Raw genomic sequence first — 18,139 nt, 5'->3', positions numbered from 1 at the left:
GAGGCTCTTCAAATGGCCTTTCAGCTGTTCATGTAACATCTTTATACAGGAAAGCAGGTGACAGCAACAATTCTCTCTTGGTTTAGAGTTCAGCTGAAAAGGATGATTTCTATAATGATGCCTCTAATTTTGGATGTCCTTAAGCTTCAAACATAATGATGACAACTCAGTATTTTGAGGGAAAGAGAGTCAAGTCTTGGCAAAGCAAGGAACATAACCCACGATTCCCAAATTACAGGCTGTGGCTCTATCAGTAATTAAAGGAGCAGCACAGCAAGCAGCATTGTGATGATGTTAAAGCATCAACATCATACCTTTGACTGCCTCCCCGCCTTCCCACAGTCCCAGAACTGTAGCTGCAACAAGAACTCACTAACAGTCTGTTTTAAAGAAGTCTTGAGAACATACACTCTGATACCATGGCAGCATGACACATTTTCCCATTAGCTTCCCACTCTACTCTTTGTTCTGCTTTCTAAGTTTCTGGAGAGTTTCTCCATGTTATCATTAGGAGTGGGGCAGAGATGCTCAGAGATTCTTTATGCCTGTGCTTCTTGTTAAGCATTAAATTAGCTTCACACTAAAAAAAGATACAGCAGCTCTATTAGCTCTGCCCTTGCTGAAGGTAATCAGAATGTCTGTTAAGTGACCAATCCAGCCTCTAGAGTATTTGTTCTACTGTAACAGATCAGTTTAATCCTGAAAAAGAACAAAACCAGCTACTTCTTAGTTATACACAGCTTCTCCACAAGCAGTAGGATTACAAGGACATCTCTTGAGCAGCACTTGCAAAAGAGAACAATCATTTAGAGCACAGATCACATTTACTACCAGTGCCTCCTGGTAACAGCCCTATGGTGAACAGCAGACAAGAGCTGCATGGCAGAGCCACTGCACATCTCAATTTCTTGCAAGAAGTGTTATCTATACTGGCTTATGGAAAAGAGTACACTGCAAGAGGAAAGCCATTTCAACATCATTCCTTTTGCCCCATAATGTCTTGACACCCAATTACAGCACTATTGGTACCCACTGTCCCGAAGCACCCTCATAGAAGAGCTGCAACTCACAGTGCTCTGACCTGCCTGTGCTCTGGGGAAGCTCAGCAGTGCAGTGGAATGAAGCAGCACTTTCTGCAGCACTAGATCTGATGAGCTTCGCCTCAGCTAGCCTCACACCTCTCTGCAAGATACAAATTGCTGGCTTGTGAATGAAGAAAAAGGTTTGAAACGATTTGCTTACGTGTTTACGGGGCAGGTTGTGGAGGAATCAAGACAGAATCCAAGCCTAATTCAACCCTGCAGTTCCAGCCACATGAATATTCATTTTCCACATCCTCCCTGGCTTTCATGCAGCTTGCAAGCTTCATTTTTCTCATTAGCAATCACACTCACACACACATTACTAAAAGCACAATTTACCAGAAAAAAACACCACACAGAATACATCAGTAATTTTTAAGTGAGAAAAATAAAACATCTGTATTTCAACAAATACTCCAGACTCATTTTGATACAAAATTAATCTGCTGATTATTCAGCAGTATGCAGCCAGTCAGCTATGGAGCAAAACCACTGTAACAGCACTAAAAACCCACCCAGTGAACAACGTATTCTGAACATGGATAAACATTCACATAAATAGGGGCTGACACAAAAAGGAAAAAATAACCATGATTGCTGGTTTTCCCAGATCTCCAGCAATCTTCTCCCCAGCATCTATGGCAGGTGCTAATTTGAAAGAGAACAGAATTGGGTCTCTGCTGGAAAGACTTCCTTCAGTCTTTGCACCTTGTCCAAAGATGCAGGCTTTAGGCAATGGGAAAACCAGTCCAGCCTTTTTCCTCTTTTCCCCAGGTCCATCTAATCAGGCTGTTGGAAGTGTTAGAAGTGAATAGTGCAAAGAGCATCTCCTACTGCCACGTAGGAAGGCAGACCTTGTTCAAGTGACTCCTGCAATAAAGCACAAACAACTGCTATTAGTCCCAGCATTTTTAGAGGGAATCTGCCCTTCTGGAGTATTTGAAACCAGTTTTAGAGAACAAACCCAAACAGTTTCATCTGATAACCACATGAATCAAACCCTGTTCATGTGCATTCAGTCTGTTTCACCAAAAGCCTCAACAGATATTCAGACAACACACGCTTGTACCCTGCGGGTGGTATCCTGTTATACACGTACAGGTACAATACCAGGAGGCAGTAGCATGGACTGTCTGCCAAATGCTTGAACTTCATGACTTTTGTACAGAATTTTATCATGCAGACATCAGCTTTCCCTCCCCCAAAAGCATCAGCCTTAGTCAGTGATTAATGGGTGATCATAGAACTCTGTCCTACAGTAAGAAGTCAAGCTAATTTCAGTCCTTTCCTAGGGTCATGATTCATTGTCTCACTGTACCACAGATACATGTGTTTCAGGTTCTCCTGTCAGACAAGAAATACAAGATTCACCGAGTAGTTACTAACACATTTCCTTCTCACATCCTCCTCCTCTTCCTGAAGCGGGTGCTTCTCCTGATTTGAGGAGCACTGGCATCAGCTGCATCAGTGCAGGAGTCCAAGGCAGACTGGGCAGCATTCTCTTCAGCTCCCATGCCCTGCAACATAAGCAGAGAGACTATCAACACCACGAGATCCAGCATCATCACAACAGAACCCCTTCAGCCATCTTTTCGTTTAGGGAGTTCAGCAAGATTTCCAAAATCTTCCATTTACCTTCCAAATGAAGCATGCAGACAACATCATCCTATTACCAATGTGTCAGCAAGCACAAAACACACCAAAGATTTCAGAGTAAAACTTACAGCCAACACTGGCATTTCTTTTTGCTTCGGCTACCAAACTAGAGCAATTCCTGATGTAGTTTCTGTCTGGGTACAGCCACTCGTTGTGCCTGCCACAAGTGATGCTTAAGCTATCACTGCTGGAGCCAGAGTGTCCCAGACAACACAGGTCAACACAAACTACTCAACTCTCATGAATTATACCCCTACCACAGATTTTTCCCTGAAAAGCACCAGGACAACCTGGATATAGCATTAGTAGCAGGAGTGGGAGGGAGCCTGGTGAAGGATGGCACAGGACTGAGGTTGGCAGTAGAGCTGTTGGGCATTGAGGAACTGCTGTGAGTGTTGGACCAACTGCTCACAGTTCAAACTACACTGAACATGGCCCAGACCCAAAAGTCAGAGCCAGAACAGAAAGGTATCTGCTGGCTTTTACTACGGGAAAGCTCTGATTCTTACCTGATTTAGTAAATCAGCATCTCTGTCTACAGGCTCATCACCAACTGTCCAATCCAACTGTACTCCTCTTAATTCATTCCCACAGCTCTCTTCCTCAGACGCTTCCTTCTCACTCTGCCACTCCTCTTCGTCACTCTCTTCATATTGCTTCCTGCTGGCTGACAGAGTCGTTGCCACTTTCGGAGGAGGCAGATTTGCTAGTACAGCTGGGAGTGTGAAGGCTGCTAGGAATCTGGCTTTCAGTAGGAGGTAAGCAGGGTTATCACCGAGTTTCTCCTGCACCAGTTCTCCAATAGCGTGCAAATCAATCCCGGTGCCCTCATCCCCCCTGAAGCCAGGAGGCAGAAGAGATGCTGCTTGCTCTTCCAGAGCTGCTTTCTGCAGAAGCAGATTCGCAAGGGTTCTTAAATTGCACAGAAAAGGTGGCAAATAAGGCAGCCTGGTCTGCAGTGATGGTACCTGGACACCCTGTTTCCCACTCAGCCACTCCTTCACCAGCCTCCCGTCTTCAAGGGAAATCAGGCCCAAGTCAACAACAGTCTTGTCTGCCCTGGAAGTGGTTGGCTGGGATGCACTGTCAGCACACTGCACAGCTGGGGGCTTGGAGGCAATAGGTCTGTTTTTCAGTACTTGTGCAGCAGAGTTGCTTAGGGCATTGTTATGAGGAACTGGAACTCCTGGCTGGAGCACAACACCTTTTGTCATGATGCCTGGATTGGATGATGATCCATTTGTTGCAATGGAATCATGGCTCCTTCCCAAGCTAGTGAGACTCAACACACGCTGGGAATCAGCTCCCTGAGTGCCTGCGGGTTGCTGTGTCTGGGGCAGCAGCACAGCATGCAGGGCTGCTGCATTGGGTGGAGGAGCAGTCTGAGCTGCAGTGGAGTCCGAAGCCTTGGAGCAGCCCTCTGAACATGCTGGTGTTGCAGGAGAAACACTGACTGTGGTGCTTCCAGGACTCACTGAGGTCACAGACAAGGTAACTGTGGAATGGTCACCTGCCTTTCCCAAAGATGCTCCTTCTGCTACCTGGGCACTTGGTGCTTTTGTCTCTGTGCTGCTGGGGTGAGGTGCATCTGCTCCAGCTGGTACAGGAGGTGCTCCTAAGCTAGGGACATTGCCACTGGAAGTCACAGTTGCCTGACATGGATTTCTCACAGCAGCAGCTGGCAGTCCTTGGGGAACCCCCACCACAGTTTGTACAGCAGTGGGGAGCAAAGCCTGGGGGGTTATGACCCATGTGAAAGGCAGTATGCTGTTGGGAATCAAATGAGAACCAGTCTGTGGGGTTACAAGAGTCGACAAGAGACCGACAGGCCTCTGTTGTGGCACACTACTATTTAGCTCACAGGTAACTGGTGTGGAAAGAGGCAATTTGTTGGTGCCAGACTCAATGCCAACAGGCAGCACTGTGATCTGATGCGGCACAAAAGCTTGGTTTTGTAACACTACTGAAGCTGAGCTACCAGCTAGGACCTGACCGTTGCAGACTCCCTGATCTGGGGCCTTATCTGCTGGAGCTGGATTCATGCCTGGAAAAATCCCTGCTTCAAGTCTACCTTCCAAAGCTTGTTCTTTTTGTTCCTTATTGGACTGTAGCTCTGTTCCTTGCGAGGAACCAGGGCTTTCCACAGTTCTTGGCACTGATGAGGAATGGTTTTCAAGCACAACAGTGGTACAAGGTGAACCTGTAACAGAAGTAAATGCTGGCAGTGCAGCTGGTGCACACTGTACCTGGTTGCTGGTACAACCAACTGCTGCAGGTTTGCTCCCTGCTTGTGCAGAAGGAATGATTTGCTGTGGTGGGTGCTGGATTATCAGAGGCGCCGAAACCAGCATCTGTGGGGCAACAAACACTGTTCTCTGCACAGCCTTCTTAGCCCGGGACTCTCTGAGCCGCTTCTCCCTCAGCAATTCCGAGACAGTTTTAGGCTTACGCCTTTGCACTTGGGCTGGAAGAGCTCCCTGCGTGGCTGGGGTGCTGCTCTCAAAGACAGCAGCAGAAGTCTCCCTTGCTTTTAAGGTAAAAGGTCTCCTCACAGCATTCCTCGGGATGCCTCTTCGGGAGTTCCTCTGAACACAAGACTGTGATGAGCTGCCTGCAGAGGAGGGGAAATAAAGCAATACAATGGAAAAGATTGAACAGTATTTTCAAAAGCCATTCTTTAGCTACTGAGCATCAAGTACCCTGCACAGGAAACAGCAGGATTCCTGTTTGTGAAAGACCCTACAACACTATAGTTTTCATTTAATCAAGCCCCATCTTGCCATCCTTCAGATTAAATGTGATGTAGCAACAAGCTCACCACTAGCTCAGTAATGAAGTAACTTTCCCCAGAAATCACAGATGGGACAGGATGACACCTTAACACTGCACCCAAGGAACTGTAAGGCTCAGCACTACATGGGCACTTCACCCCAGCTGGGGTGACAACAACAAACTGGGACTGTGGTCGGTGCCAGCACCTTGGCTCCAGTACAGTGCTGGAGAAAAGCCTAACTGTGATAGTCCACAGACCTGGTGGCCCATTGACATTGGTCCCCCAGCCCTCCGGTATGTTTTCCAGTCCTTACCAAAGTGTAACATATTTAGCCAATAACTGAAAGATCCAAGAGCTAGGAAAAATGAGCATGGCAATGTGGTTTTGTTCCAGAAAGTCTCCTTCAGTTTAACTGGTCATTAATGTGAGGGTAATGGATTAAGGGAAAGTTCTTGAACATCATAAAAATAAATGTTCTGGTGGGTACCTGAGGAAGTGTCCGTATTTTGGGAAGCCTGCAAAAAAAATTATATTAAATTGTACTTCTGAGATATGTAAAGATCATTAAAACAGCACAGACATGAATCAAACCCACATCTGCCAACATCCTATACATGCAGCCACAGAACCAGCACTTTATTATGCTTCTGAACCAACACAAACTGTTAATACACGTGGGGCCAGCAGAGCTGTTTGTGCACAATTCAGAAAAGCTCTGCTTTAGTCAAGATTTGAGAGGGAAAAGCTTAGAAACCATGCACAATACCTGCTGAGGCCCTGCATCAGCCCTAAGCAGCGCTAACTGCCTCGGCCTCCTCTCACGAATAATCTTCATACAGCCGTTGGTATCAATCTGAAAGAGCTGCAAGATGAGAACTTCATTAAAATTTGCCTGAGAAGAAGAATGTTCTGATAGGGCCCGAGACAAAACATGATGGATGGGGGAGGCTTTGTGTGCAAGGCTCTGGGGACATTTTTACACTTACAGAAAAAGCCCTGACAGTATTAGATTTCGGTTGTAGATTTATTTAAGAAACACCATATGCAAGCATGAGGTCAGATTAATCCAGTAATTCAATTAAGAAACCAAGATAAACCATTAAACACAGAAGATTGCTACTGTTTGAAGGCAGAAAATGCTCTTAACACAGTAAACCTTACCTGAATGAAAAGCGCAAACAGGGGCGTGCTTGTGAGATTGATCGATTTAATCTTCTCTCGAATATAGTCAGCTAGAAAAGAAGCCCAACATTGTAATCAGCTGGGCATTCCTTTGCAGGATGCCAGGAAGCAGCAGAGCACTATCCCTGCTGGGTCTCACTACCTTTTGTCTGATGAAAAGCCATCCTCCCAGGCTGCAGGGTGCAGGGCAGCAGCACATCGCCCACCCAGGGTGTCACTGCCATCAGCAGCTTTCTGTCCAGGTTCATTCTTCTCAAGCGCTCTCTCTCCTGACGACACATTTTCTCTGTGATGTCCTGCAGGCCCGGAAGCTTCTGGCCATCAGTACTAACTGCAGATGCTTTTGTTAGAATGGCAGCAGAAGGTTTTAGTATCTTTGATTGCTGTGCATGAAGAAATACACAGTTAAGAGTTCTAGTTAGGAAGGCTCTACCACAATCAGCCCCAGGACACACCATTCACAGGGCAGTTCTGGAAAAAATTAAGAGCTTTTCCTCTTGGGATTACAATAGCGCAAGATGTGTGATTCTATCACACCAAGTACAACCCGGCAGTGCTCACGTCACTGGAGCAGACAGGACAGAAGAGGCACTCACAAGTTTCCTCTGGAAGCACGTGTTATTCCTCAGTATTCTTCTCACGTTCTCCAGGGTAACCCGCAGCACTTGCTTCCCACACCTGGAGGCCTTAATATGAAAACATACAAGATAAAAGGGAGGTTATCTCAGAAAATTCCTTGCACTGACCATACACAGAGGTACAAAACTTGTCAACAATCCTGCTGGTTAAAGTACCTTATTCAATTAAATGAGCCCCGAAGCGCAGACTTTTACTTTATCTTTTAGTCCTTGTGCATCTTCACAATACCAAATGTCTATGTCATAAAAAGCTTTGTGTGAAGTATCTACAAAACCCACACTGAGGGTCAGGATTTATTGGGTGATTCTCATTGCATTTTTTAGCTTAACAGGACAAAGGAAAGAACAGGAAGAAGTCTGGAAAAGCCACTGACTCTTCCCTAAACTTCTACTAGTAAAATAATGCTGTAATCGAAGACTGATTACACTAGATAAGTACTTACAACCCTCCCTTACCATAATCCCAGAACATACCACTTCTGTAACTAAACTTGTCATTGGTGCAACTGGCTCCACAGTCTAGGGCATGTAAGTCAGAACAATATTGCTTACATGATCTTAAATAGCACTTTAGACATTTAATATTTTGCTAAGGAGCATCTTTATGCAAATACGTTCCAGGAGAGTTTGCAGTGTTTCAGTACCTGACCTGGGCTGAAAATCAGCTCAGAATCAGATAGAGATGTGTAAGTTAATTCTTCCATACCCTAAGCCAATACACCCTAGTCACCAGGGTGGAGACACGCGAGTCACTGAACCATTCTGCCTTATGAAGACCTAAATAAAGCTCTGTTTCTGTGACCCCACGTGCAGAAAGAGCACAGCAATTTCCTAGGTAATGCACAGGAGGCAGTGCTAGATATTTCTGTTTAATTTACAGCTCAGTTTCCAACAGCACCCCCCGATGGCACAGTGAGAAAGTGGCCAAGCGGCACGAAAAAGATTTGCCACCGTCTGCCCTACACTGCAGCAACTGCACTTCCCGGTCACTTCTGATCTAAACTCTAATCCCATCGAGAACGGGCTGAGAATCCCTGGATTCACCTTGCTTATTACTTCTGCTGGATTCCTCACAACGATGTCTGTGGAATGTGGACGTGCAATGCCTCTCAGGAGGGTGCTCAACTCTGATGACTGATTGGCAACTCTGTCCTTGTCTCCATCACTCATTGTACTTGGAACTTCACTGCTACTGGGCTTTGCACTCGCAGGAAAGAAAAGGGATGGAGTTTGGTATCTTCCTTTGTTTGACTCCTGTGTATTTGTCTGTGTTGGTACCCACAAATCAATGTTGGGCAATGCACACTCCTCCTTGGTTGTCACTGTCTCCTCCTCCGAACTGTCTGACAAGTCCAGTTCTATGTCTTCACTGCTGGTCTCGGAAGAGCTGGAACTCTCTTCCACATGCCGCCGCTTTGTTGGTCTGGACCTTTTCTTCTCAGTGAGAAAAAGCACAGACAAGTTTTAGCCAGTGTCCACCCTTCACTTGTTAAAGTTAAAAGCAAGTTAAAAAGTTGTGCAGGGCAGTATCCTATTAGTAGCTTCCAAATGGACAGCTCTGCCTTACTTCTGCTAAGATTAACTAAATCCAGTGCAAGTTTAGAGAAGCTTAATTAAAGAGATGGGGCTGTGTCACAGCAGGAATTTGCACAATACCTTAGACCCAATCATGAGCTTCCACTTGCTCAGGCACTGGGAGCCAGTACGATGTGGCAACTCAGAAGCTATTTTACTCCAGTGACCTAAAAAGGATGCAGAGCAGAGCACACCTATTAGTGTGGCAAACTGAACAACAGGCCTTTCCAGTGCAGAACTTTACACATGTATTATATGTTTCTTTGTATAAGAGACAGAGTTCCTGTGTGAATGGATCTCAAAAACTTAATACCCAGTTGTGTTCTTTAGACTTTGCACTACTACACACTCAGCTCAAGTTAGAAACTAGTAGAAAATAAAGCAATGATGAAAACCCTGGGAGAACTACACCCTCCCTTGCAGCAGTAAGAGGGTGTTTAGAAGAAAGCTTAAACTGAACATTGAAAAGCTTCTATTTGCTAATTAAAGTTGTCTTAGGGAAAATAAGACAACTCTTTCACAGGCTGTTTAGAGGGGAACTCACCCTACGCACAGCTCTGACACCTGGTTAACACAACTATACAACTGTAGTACACAGTCTGTCAACAACTGAATTTCCAGGAACAGAGCACACAATATAAGGGAGGTTGCAATCATCAGTACGAAGTAGAGCCTGCTACTATCAACTGCAGGCCTTAAAATAAGAGAAGAAAACTTAAATTCCGTAGTAATACCTACTTCTCGCAACTTCTCGCAAAGATTAAGCCACAGAAACACTTACCCAATCCATGCTTTTGAACCAGTTCAATTAGCTGCTCCTCTTCCTTCAAACTCCACTTGCCCTTCTTTACATCACAGTGCAACGCTTTTAAGTACCTTCAAAATGAAAACATTAAAGTAAGTAACACTCAGTCCTGCTTGTACAGTTCTGATCATCACTGCATGCTCCAAAGCTGAACAAAACCAGCATTCCTACTCAGATCTTTCCTTTTGTTAAGGGGTCCATCCTTACTCCCTTAATAAAGCACAGCTACAATCTCTTTGTTCCCCAAAATATCAGGCCACATGATTAAGAATGACAACAGGCAGCTGTAAATCGGGTCACTGGAATTAGGCCATACTGTACTCTGAGGCTCCTAAAGCTGGGTCCAAGGCTGACAATTGCTCAGCAGCTCATTATTTGTGTTCTGTTACAGTCACTGCGTAGACCATTGTCACAGATCCACAGATGATAACCTTCCTTCCCCACATGCACTCATTCACATTTAATGACCCCTTTACTTATTTTGAGCAACATCCTTTCCAACTCCTGCTAACAACCCACAGGCAACTCCACTGAGGGAGTTGCACACCACAGGCAACAATAAACTTGAAAGCTCAGTTACCGCATGGAACGTACCGGTCTCTGCACTGAGCATCGCTCCTCCCTGGCACTTCTGTCCGAATTTTGTACCAGTCACGCTCTCCATACTTCTTAACTGCAGCCAACAGCATCTGTGTCAGTCAGACACAGCAAGAGTTGAAATTCTTATCAGCAATAACCCTAATAGGCCTGAGACAGAAGCAGTTGTGTTTGTTTCTACTGTGTTACAGATCTCTGAATAGACATGTTCTATGCCTTCTTGACTTGTGAACTGCGCACCTTGGTCTGTTTTAGATTCCTTTGTGCCTCTCTTAAAGCTCAGGTGTAGATAGCCATGCAGCACCTCAGCAGTCTAACCCTCCCAACTGCCCTAGGCATCAGAGAACAGAGCTTACAGCATCTTCCTCTGGTGTCCAGGGTCCCTTCTTCAAACTGGGGTCCACGCTCTTTGTCCAGCGGTAAATCAGCTGAGCAGAATCTCTTCCTTCCATGTAATAAGCAACTAGAAATGCAAAGGTGTATTTTAAAGTCTGACACAAACAATGTTTCTTCATTTACTTACAACTGTGATATTTCCAAACACTGGGTTGTCATAAAGCAGCACTTTAGTCTCAGCTTAAATACTTAAACAGTGTTACACAACAAGAATCAAAAGAGCGTGGCATACACAAAGTGTTACTATTTGTAATGGCATTATCCACACTAGATACATGACAACCCAACAATCCATCTTGAAACAACACAGAACTAGGAAGTTTTGGCTCCAATACATATCTGACAGGTTCAAGACACCGGGTGTTACACTCACAGGCTTGGATTTAGGACCCCAGAGACGGGGTTACATTCTCAACTTGGTTATTCTCAACTCTATTGCCCACTTGTCACAGAGCCTCTCACGCTGCTGAGGAAGAGGAGCAGCAGTACTGACCCCCTAAAATAGCTTCTGAGCACAGCACAGCACTGAAAACTGCCAAAACATCTGGGCACAAATGAATGCTGGCTTCCTAGGAAAGAACTCTGATGATTTTGCTATCATCAGATATAAAATCAAAACTGACACAATCAGAGTGAATAACTCTGCCAGTTTCCACCAAATTTCAAAGATGGATAAAGGTTCCAAGAGATAATAAATTCTTGCTGATATAATGAAACTTGCAGGCTGGCAAAGGAAAAGCACATACCACTGCTCCCACCAAGGAGGAAGAGGGAAAACCCAACCACCCCCTTTCATTCACCTCCCCAGTGGGGAGGCTTAGAAGTGTGTATATCTGTAGTTCCAGGTGAATCGCAGTACTGTTGTGCCCTGCTCTGCCCAGAATGTTAAAGTGAAAATGCAGAACTATGACTATCCTGCAAATGGAAACATTCATAGGAAATAAAACTTCATTAGTTCCTTGAATCAGAGCAGGCTGGGTGCTCCAGTGTGCAGAAACATCAAGACGTGAATGGAAAGCATTTTCACTTGCAGGTCACTTACTTTTCTTATATGGGATGTGACTTCCTACTCTCATTTCTTGAACAAGCTCTAAAAGCATCTGATCTTCACCTTTGGTCCACTCTTTTCTTTTCAGATCTTTATTATAGACTTGGTACTTCTGCAAGCACTGGAAAGGTGTCCTGTTCGTCTTAATAGAAGGAAGAGAGACACGTAGGTAACTGGTTATTTATGAGGACAAAAAGCAAAAGGGAAAGGCTAAAGTATCAGACATTTTTAGTACTGTTCTTAGACATTGCTAAGAAAATAATTAACGATTAATTAACACAGTTAATGAGGCACAGTCCAGTCAGAATTAACTGACTTGTCACCTACTGTTTGAGCTCAGAACCTTACCCCCAACTCCTGGGCTATAGCCTGCCAATCCAGATAGCCATGTTGAGCAGCTATCTTCTTTAGCCTCTCGATTTCCTCCTCAGTCCATTCCTTTTTGTTGATGCTTGGATGCTCCCAGTTTTGCCAAAACTTCCTTAGTTCTTCCGGAGCACGTTGTCCATCAAACTAAAAGAAAGAGAAGAATCTGTTTCATCTCATAGCTGGGACAGAAACACCCAGGCAGACAGGAACACCAACACAAGGAATCTATTTTGCATTCCAGTTATAGTTTATTGTTAAGTTTTGCAGAACTAAAACATCAAATTTAACAAGTTGAGATCACAGAGCAAGCAAACGAGGCCAGGTCAGGCAATTGCCAGAAGGGACACAGGTATCAGAGGTAACAAAACTTGGTCTCTCAACTTACGTGGATGTTTGAAATTTTCTCCCAGTCATGCTCATCGAATCTGTTTCCTAACAAGTCGCTTTCTGGGAGTTGGCTAAAGCAGAAGGTACAAAGAGAAAGAAAGAATGCGATTCTTAGTAAAGAACTGTGGGGATGAGAGCTCTGCAGAGCCTGAACAGCACTTCATTCTTTGCAAGCCAATGCGAATAAAGGTTTCTGCAAATGTCACCTCTGGAAGTGCTCGAGGAAGGTGGGAATGTCAAGAGGAAAATTCCCAAGGACAGACTTTCATTTTCACCAAGAACATAAAAAGATTTCTCACTTAATTGCCTCTATTTCTCGCTCCACTTCTTTGATTTGCTTCTCCAAGATCTGTTTCTCCATTTCAGTCTTGACTTTCTCCAGTTTCTGATTCCAGTAACTCATCCTGTTCAAAGACATTTTGATCGTTACTTAATATGACTCGATGGGAAGAAAACAATGGCATCAGAAAACACAGAGCAACACTGGTTTCCCCATCAGTATCATTCAAGTTTATTTCCACACAACACAAACTGTTCTTGTTCTAGTTTTTCCCACACAGCACACTCATTATTCTATTTTTGCCCCTCCAATGCAAATCATTGACCTAGAACAGGTCTCAGATTAATCTTTTTGGTATTTACAGAGAGAACCAATGGTTGCTGCAACAGCAACAAAGACTGTACCAGCACAGAGATCTCCAGATGGGCACAACATTACAGCTCGCTGTGTATTACTGGTGCTCACAGGACTTGCTGAGGGAAGGTGCAGTCCCCACATATATCCTGTCTTTCCTTCATATATAATGCTCTCATCAGGAGAAAGAAGATTTTTGCACAGTACTTACTTCAGTAACTTGGGCTGGAGCAGGCGCTGCAAGCGGTCACTGACTACTGATTTCTGCAGTAATGTCTTCTCCCTGCTCTTCCCTAAACCAGAGAAGATAATTGAGCATTCAGACATCAGTGCAAAGCCACTGCCAAGAAAAAGAGAGATCCACTGCTTTCAATGCCCCAGCTAAAGCATCCCCCAGGTCTCCAATAAGAGCTCCCTATCTAAATCACTAATATCACGCCTGACACAGGCAAGGCACAGCCTCTGGCTCAGATTCAGTTCCATAGAGTTCAATAAAAATCAGCACCGAGGTGTTTGGAACCATTTAGGGCTGCAAGTGTCCCTGGAACTGCTCTAATCTGAGCAGTGCCCTTGCATGATCTCATCTGGCTTTGGAGAGCTCACGGGGTTATTGCATCAGAACAAATGCAAATGAAGGAAGGGAGTTGTTAATCGTTCCCTGGAACAATTTCTGGAACATCCCATTTACTTTTAACTGCCTTTTTTTGTGAGTCAAGTATGAAACATCAGAACATTTAACTGCAAATGTGGGGGACTAACAATATGAATATATACATTTGTTATAGCTCTTATGGAACACTGAACAGCACATGGAGTTACTTACATTTTGCCGAAATCAGTTGTTCAAAGGATTTTATGCCCTGAGCTGCCTTTTCCTTGGCATCTTCATTGGCAGGAGGGCCCTAATGAAGATTACAAGGGTTATATATACTGGAAGAGTCAGATACACATTAAAATTACCCTTCCTTCTTCGAACTTAGCATGAATTGTTACAAAAGAGACTGGTAACTCAAGCCTGTGCAAACTGCCACATTCAAACTGCAAAGTTACCTTTACTAACGCTAGCTCAGATACACCAGAAGACCTAAGAAACCAAATAGGTACATGAAAGAAGTTTGTGCTTACACAGCACACTCACAGCTCAGAGCCAGGCCTGCTTGTGTTAGTTGACAGTTGAAGAAGCGTTTTGAACATCAGGACATGTATTACATATGTTTGTACCTACTTCAGATGTGCTACCAACTTGGCTAGGATTTAACAGACAAATTACCAGGCAATGCTTGACTGTTGGGTTAATAGAAGAATGGTGACAGTTGACATCTCAGCTACAACTAAAAGTCAAGATCCCCTTTTCTAACAACACTTTAAAAACACATGGAAAAAAAAGTAGTGACATTTGCCACAGAAAACTCTTGTTTCAAAGACAATAAGATTTCAACAGTACTTCAAGCAGCAGCATGAAATTGGACTGTGGAGATGAAGACAATCAATCACAGCTAAGTTGAAAACAAGACTGGTCAAGTGCCCATGGCTGGAATGCCTCTTCTCGGAATCTGCTTTCAGACATCACAGACGTGGGCTGAACAAGTATTTCCAATAGAGAGTAAAGGACAAATGAGGAAAAAAACAACGTTTCAAAGCCAGGAGTGACATTCAGTTACACAAGTAAAAGGTAACACAGTTTTAACAGTTACAATTTATATCTACCATTGAAAGTCGCATCAGTATGTAATCTAGCGATGTTTACTTACAATTCCTGTTGTTTTATCCTTAAAGTATGGCTTCATAAAATGACCCAAAAATATATTTGCTGGTAGATTTCTGCCATCTCCTGCCTTTGCTATTTTTGGACCTCCAAGCTCACACATGATCTCCTTCTGCAATACAAGAATTAAACAGTATCAGTGTCTCCTTCAAATTCTTAATTTCAGAGAGCAGTGGCTGAGCCACTACAGACATCCTAAGCAGGATCCAAAGTCAATTTACACCAGACTGTAAATCAGTGTATGTGTTAAATATTGGATTTGGAGCTTCCTAAGGTTGTACAGTGAACTGCAGATGATTCAGAAAAACACTAACCTGCCACAAGAAGCTAAAATATAAAATACCCAAGTGATGCATTTTTGGTGATAAGAGAGCATGGAAACATCAGTCAGAAAAGCCATTTGAAGGCCAGTGACATCGGTCCGAAGTGCCATGAAGAACAAGAATCTGGTTCTTGGCCAAGCCACCGGAGCACAAGATATTGCAACCGCTGCAGTCAATTCCACTGGTACATGTGGTGGTCTAGGAATGCCCTGGGAAGTTTTACTGGGCTTGATGTCAAGGCAAGATGGCAAATGGCAACCTGGAACAGCACAGGAATGAACATTTTACTCCTGTTCCACCCACCTGCTGCTCTTTGTTTTGTGCAAGGAGAAGCTCAACTTCCTCAAGCTTTTCCTGGATGACTTCCTGGTACACGTGGTTCATCTGCAGACAGGTTTCTGGATCCTGTGGCAAACTGCTTTCAATATCATCATTATCCTCATCATCATCACTACTGTCATCTTCTCTTTCCATTTCCTTGGAGCAATTGAGGCATTTAAGGGAGGGAAAGGAAGATAAATGCTTGCTGAAGAGTAGGTATGTAATTTCATTATTTTTGTAACTCATGAAATAGGAACAATCCTTTATAAATAATTAAATTCAGTTGAGTTTTGCGCATAGAATTAAAGGTCACAGGTCTTTAGTAACAAATAGCAATGAGAAAGTATCTTGGGTATTGGGCTTCACAATAATAAGCCAGAACCGGAGAAGTGGTTGCTGACAGGACAACAGGACCTTCCAAATCTAAAGTTCAGCCACAGGACGAAGTGATGAAGACCAAGATGATGAAGAAAGGACCACCAGGGGTCCCAAAGACCACTGCCACGTTATTGTGCGCATGCAGAAATGGCCGTGGATCTATGTAAAGCAATTCTTGGAAACCTAATGAATATGTATGACATTTACTGGAAATGTAATGAATACGTATGTTAAGCAACAATATAATCACAGTCTGCTTGATGCTTGAATGAGACACATTAGGAGGAGAGATCCCCCGTGTCTCCCAGCGCTGCAATAAAGAATACCTGCTTGTCAACTTCAACTTTGTTGGCGAGTTCTTCGAATCACTCAATGCTTCTATTACCTTACAAAACTGATTTAAAAAGAACTGGAGGCACTTAACTGCTTGTCTCCCCCTGGCAGCTTGAACTGAAATCTCTCGGGAGCCGGTTACAGCCCAGCCCAGCTCCCCTTTGCCCTGTTCATTAGTTCAGCTGCTATCTGAACCAGTCTGACTCCAAACCTCCTACAAACCAGGAGTACTTCACACTGGAGCTCTCCCAGCTGCTAAATCTGCTAGACGCTTCACATTTCCAGTTCATTTGTGCTTATACTGAAGCAATTTGTCCTTTGCTTGATTTATTGTACAAGCCCAGCATACCTCAGCTATAACTGCTTGATCACAAGCTGATGATTTCTTTCTGTGACCTCCCCAGAAGCCAGTGTGTTTCCAGTGACAGAGATCAGCAGGAACTAGAGCAGTGAGGCCCCTGATCCCCTCATTTGTTTACACATGAACAAATCTCTCTCACATGTGAATTACAAAGTCCTGGGCAGGAATAACTAAACCTCCATGTCTATTATTAATCCTTCCTGAGCTCCAGTCAAGCCAGCTGCCTGGATTTCCCCAGCACAGAGCTCCCTTCAGTAGACAGATGGAGAGATATGTGTAAAGAGAAAGCAGTTACCATTTCAGGATGAGAACCTGAGTCATCATCTTCACCATCATCTGTTAGACAAACAAAAAATACAGAAATACTGACTGCAGTGGGAGTACAAGAGGAAAGCTTCAAACCCAAACCTTTTCAATCAAAGCACATACAGTAACACATTGTATCTCAGTCAAGACCACTGGAGTCTTTGGCTACTGCCAATATTGTCCAACCAAAAATGATACTTAGTTATATTCCATGTAGGTTTTGTTCTAGAGTAGGAAAAAAGCAGCTCCTGATTGCTATGACCAAGCTGCATTTTGGTGTTACACATCATGGCACATTGCAGGCTCTAGAGTATGCAGCCACGTGAACATTCCAACCCAACAGAACCCGTAAAGCACCTGACAACCCTTCCACCCTCTTCAGGAACATCTGGGTTTGCATTCAGTGTGGCTACAGGCTTCTGGCACACCGTATTCAGACTTGCATGATGGGGTGAATTCAAACACAGGCGGATGAAGTGACTGTGACAACCAGAGGTACCGAAACCCCAACTCTATCACCACCTCCTCTTTGCTTTGAAAAATTAACTCGGGTAGGCACAGGCAGGGTGTGCAACGGAGCTGCTCACACAGCAGAGCCTGCGCTGCCATCCTGACAGCGCAGAAACGGCTGCGGTTTAACTACGGACAGTTTGGTGGGCTGCGTTTCATGAGTCAGCTCCTTACCACCCGCCCTCCACCAGCGGGGGGACAGGTCCTCAGCGCTCCCCGCTAGCCTGACCGGGGCTTCCCCGGTGCAAGAGGCTCCTCCTGCTAAGGGCAGCACTGAGGAGACGCCTCGAGTCCGCCCACACCCGGCAGGAATGGCGCGGTCAGCAGACAGCGCCGCACCGCAGGAGCCGGAGCACCGGGGAAGGCAAGAGAGGGCCGAGCCCGCGCCGCGCCGTACCCGTGCCGGAGCTGCAGTCGGACACGTCCGCGCCGCTGGCGGCCCCGCCGGGCTCCAGGCTCCGCTCCAGCTGCTCTATCTCCCGCCGGATCTTCTCCCGCTCCGCGTTCAGGTCCAGGGCCCCGGCCGCGGGGCTGCTGCGGGGCCCGGCCGCGCCCGGCCCGCGGGACATGGCGGCACCACGGCCTCGGGCCTGGCCCGCACACAATCACCGCCGCTCACCACGGTCAGCTGAGCCCGTCCGCACGTGACACCGCGCAGCCAATGGAGAGCGCCGCCGATGCCGCGGAGGGGTGGGGATGG

General features: G+C 45.1%; 1 protein-coding gene across 1 annotated transcript; it reads right to left on the bottom strand.

The window, feature by feature from the left end:
- Positions 1-1,451: 1,451 nt before the first annotated feature.
- On the bottom strand, positions 1,452-18,128 carry SNAPC4 (small nuclear RNA activating complex polypeptide 4). Its single transcript, XM_065695908.1, has 23 exons — positions 17,837-18,128; positions 16,919-16,959; positions 15,534-15,707; positions 14,894-15,019; positions 13,966-14,044; positions 13,354-13,435; positions 12,808-12,912; positions 12,507-12,579; positions 12,101-12,265; positions 11,747-11,894; positions 10,665-10,771; positions 10,306-10,400; positions 9,688-9,782; positions 8,988-9,073; positions 8,376-8,765; positions 7,290-7,379; positions 6,836-7,076; positions 6,673-6,743; positions 6,278-6,373; positions 5,999-6,026; positions 3,248-5,349; positions 2,469-2,599; positions 1,452-1,952 (listed from the first exon to the last, which is right to left on the bottom strand). The coding sequence occupies exons 1-22, from the start codon at positions 18,006-18,008 to the stop codon at positions 2,480-2,482; spliced, it is 4,686 nt and encodes a 1,561-aa protein (XP_065551980.1). The 5' UTR covers positions 18,009-18,128; the 3' UTR covers positions 1,452-1,952; positions 2,469-2,479.
- Positions 18,129-18,139: the final 11 nt, after the last annotated feature.

This window comes from Lathamus discolor, chromosome 15 (assembly GCF_037157495.1).
Source record: "Lathamus discolor isolate bLatDis1 chromosome 15, bLatDis1.hap1, whole genome shotgun sequence".
NCBI lineage: Eukaryota > Metazoa > Chordata > Aves > Psittaciformes > Psittacidae > Lathamus > Lathamus discolor.
The sequence above is the reverse complement of the archived record's forward strand: the minus strand, read 5'-3'. Positions and strand labels throughout refer to the sequence as shown.

What these genes read in the sequence shown, in the direction of transcription:
- SNAPC4 (XM_065695908.1), bottom strand. Translation starts at nt 18,008, where the DNA reads ATGTCCCGCGGGCCGGGCGCGGCCGGGCCCCGCAGCAGCCCCGCGGCC. An exon ending in GATGCTCAGTGCAGAGACCG is followed by an intron (nt 9,783 to 10,305) that starts GTACGTTCCATG and finishes TTCATTTTGAAG; the next exon opens with GTACTTAAAAGCGTTGCACT. An exon ending in GGTTCAAAAGCATGGATTGG is followed by an intron (nt 9,074 to 9,687) that starts GTAAGTGTTTCT and finishes CATCCTTTTTAG; the next exon opens with GTCACTGGAGTAAAATAGCT.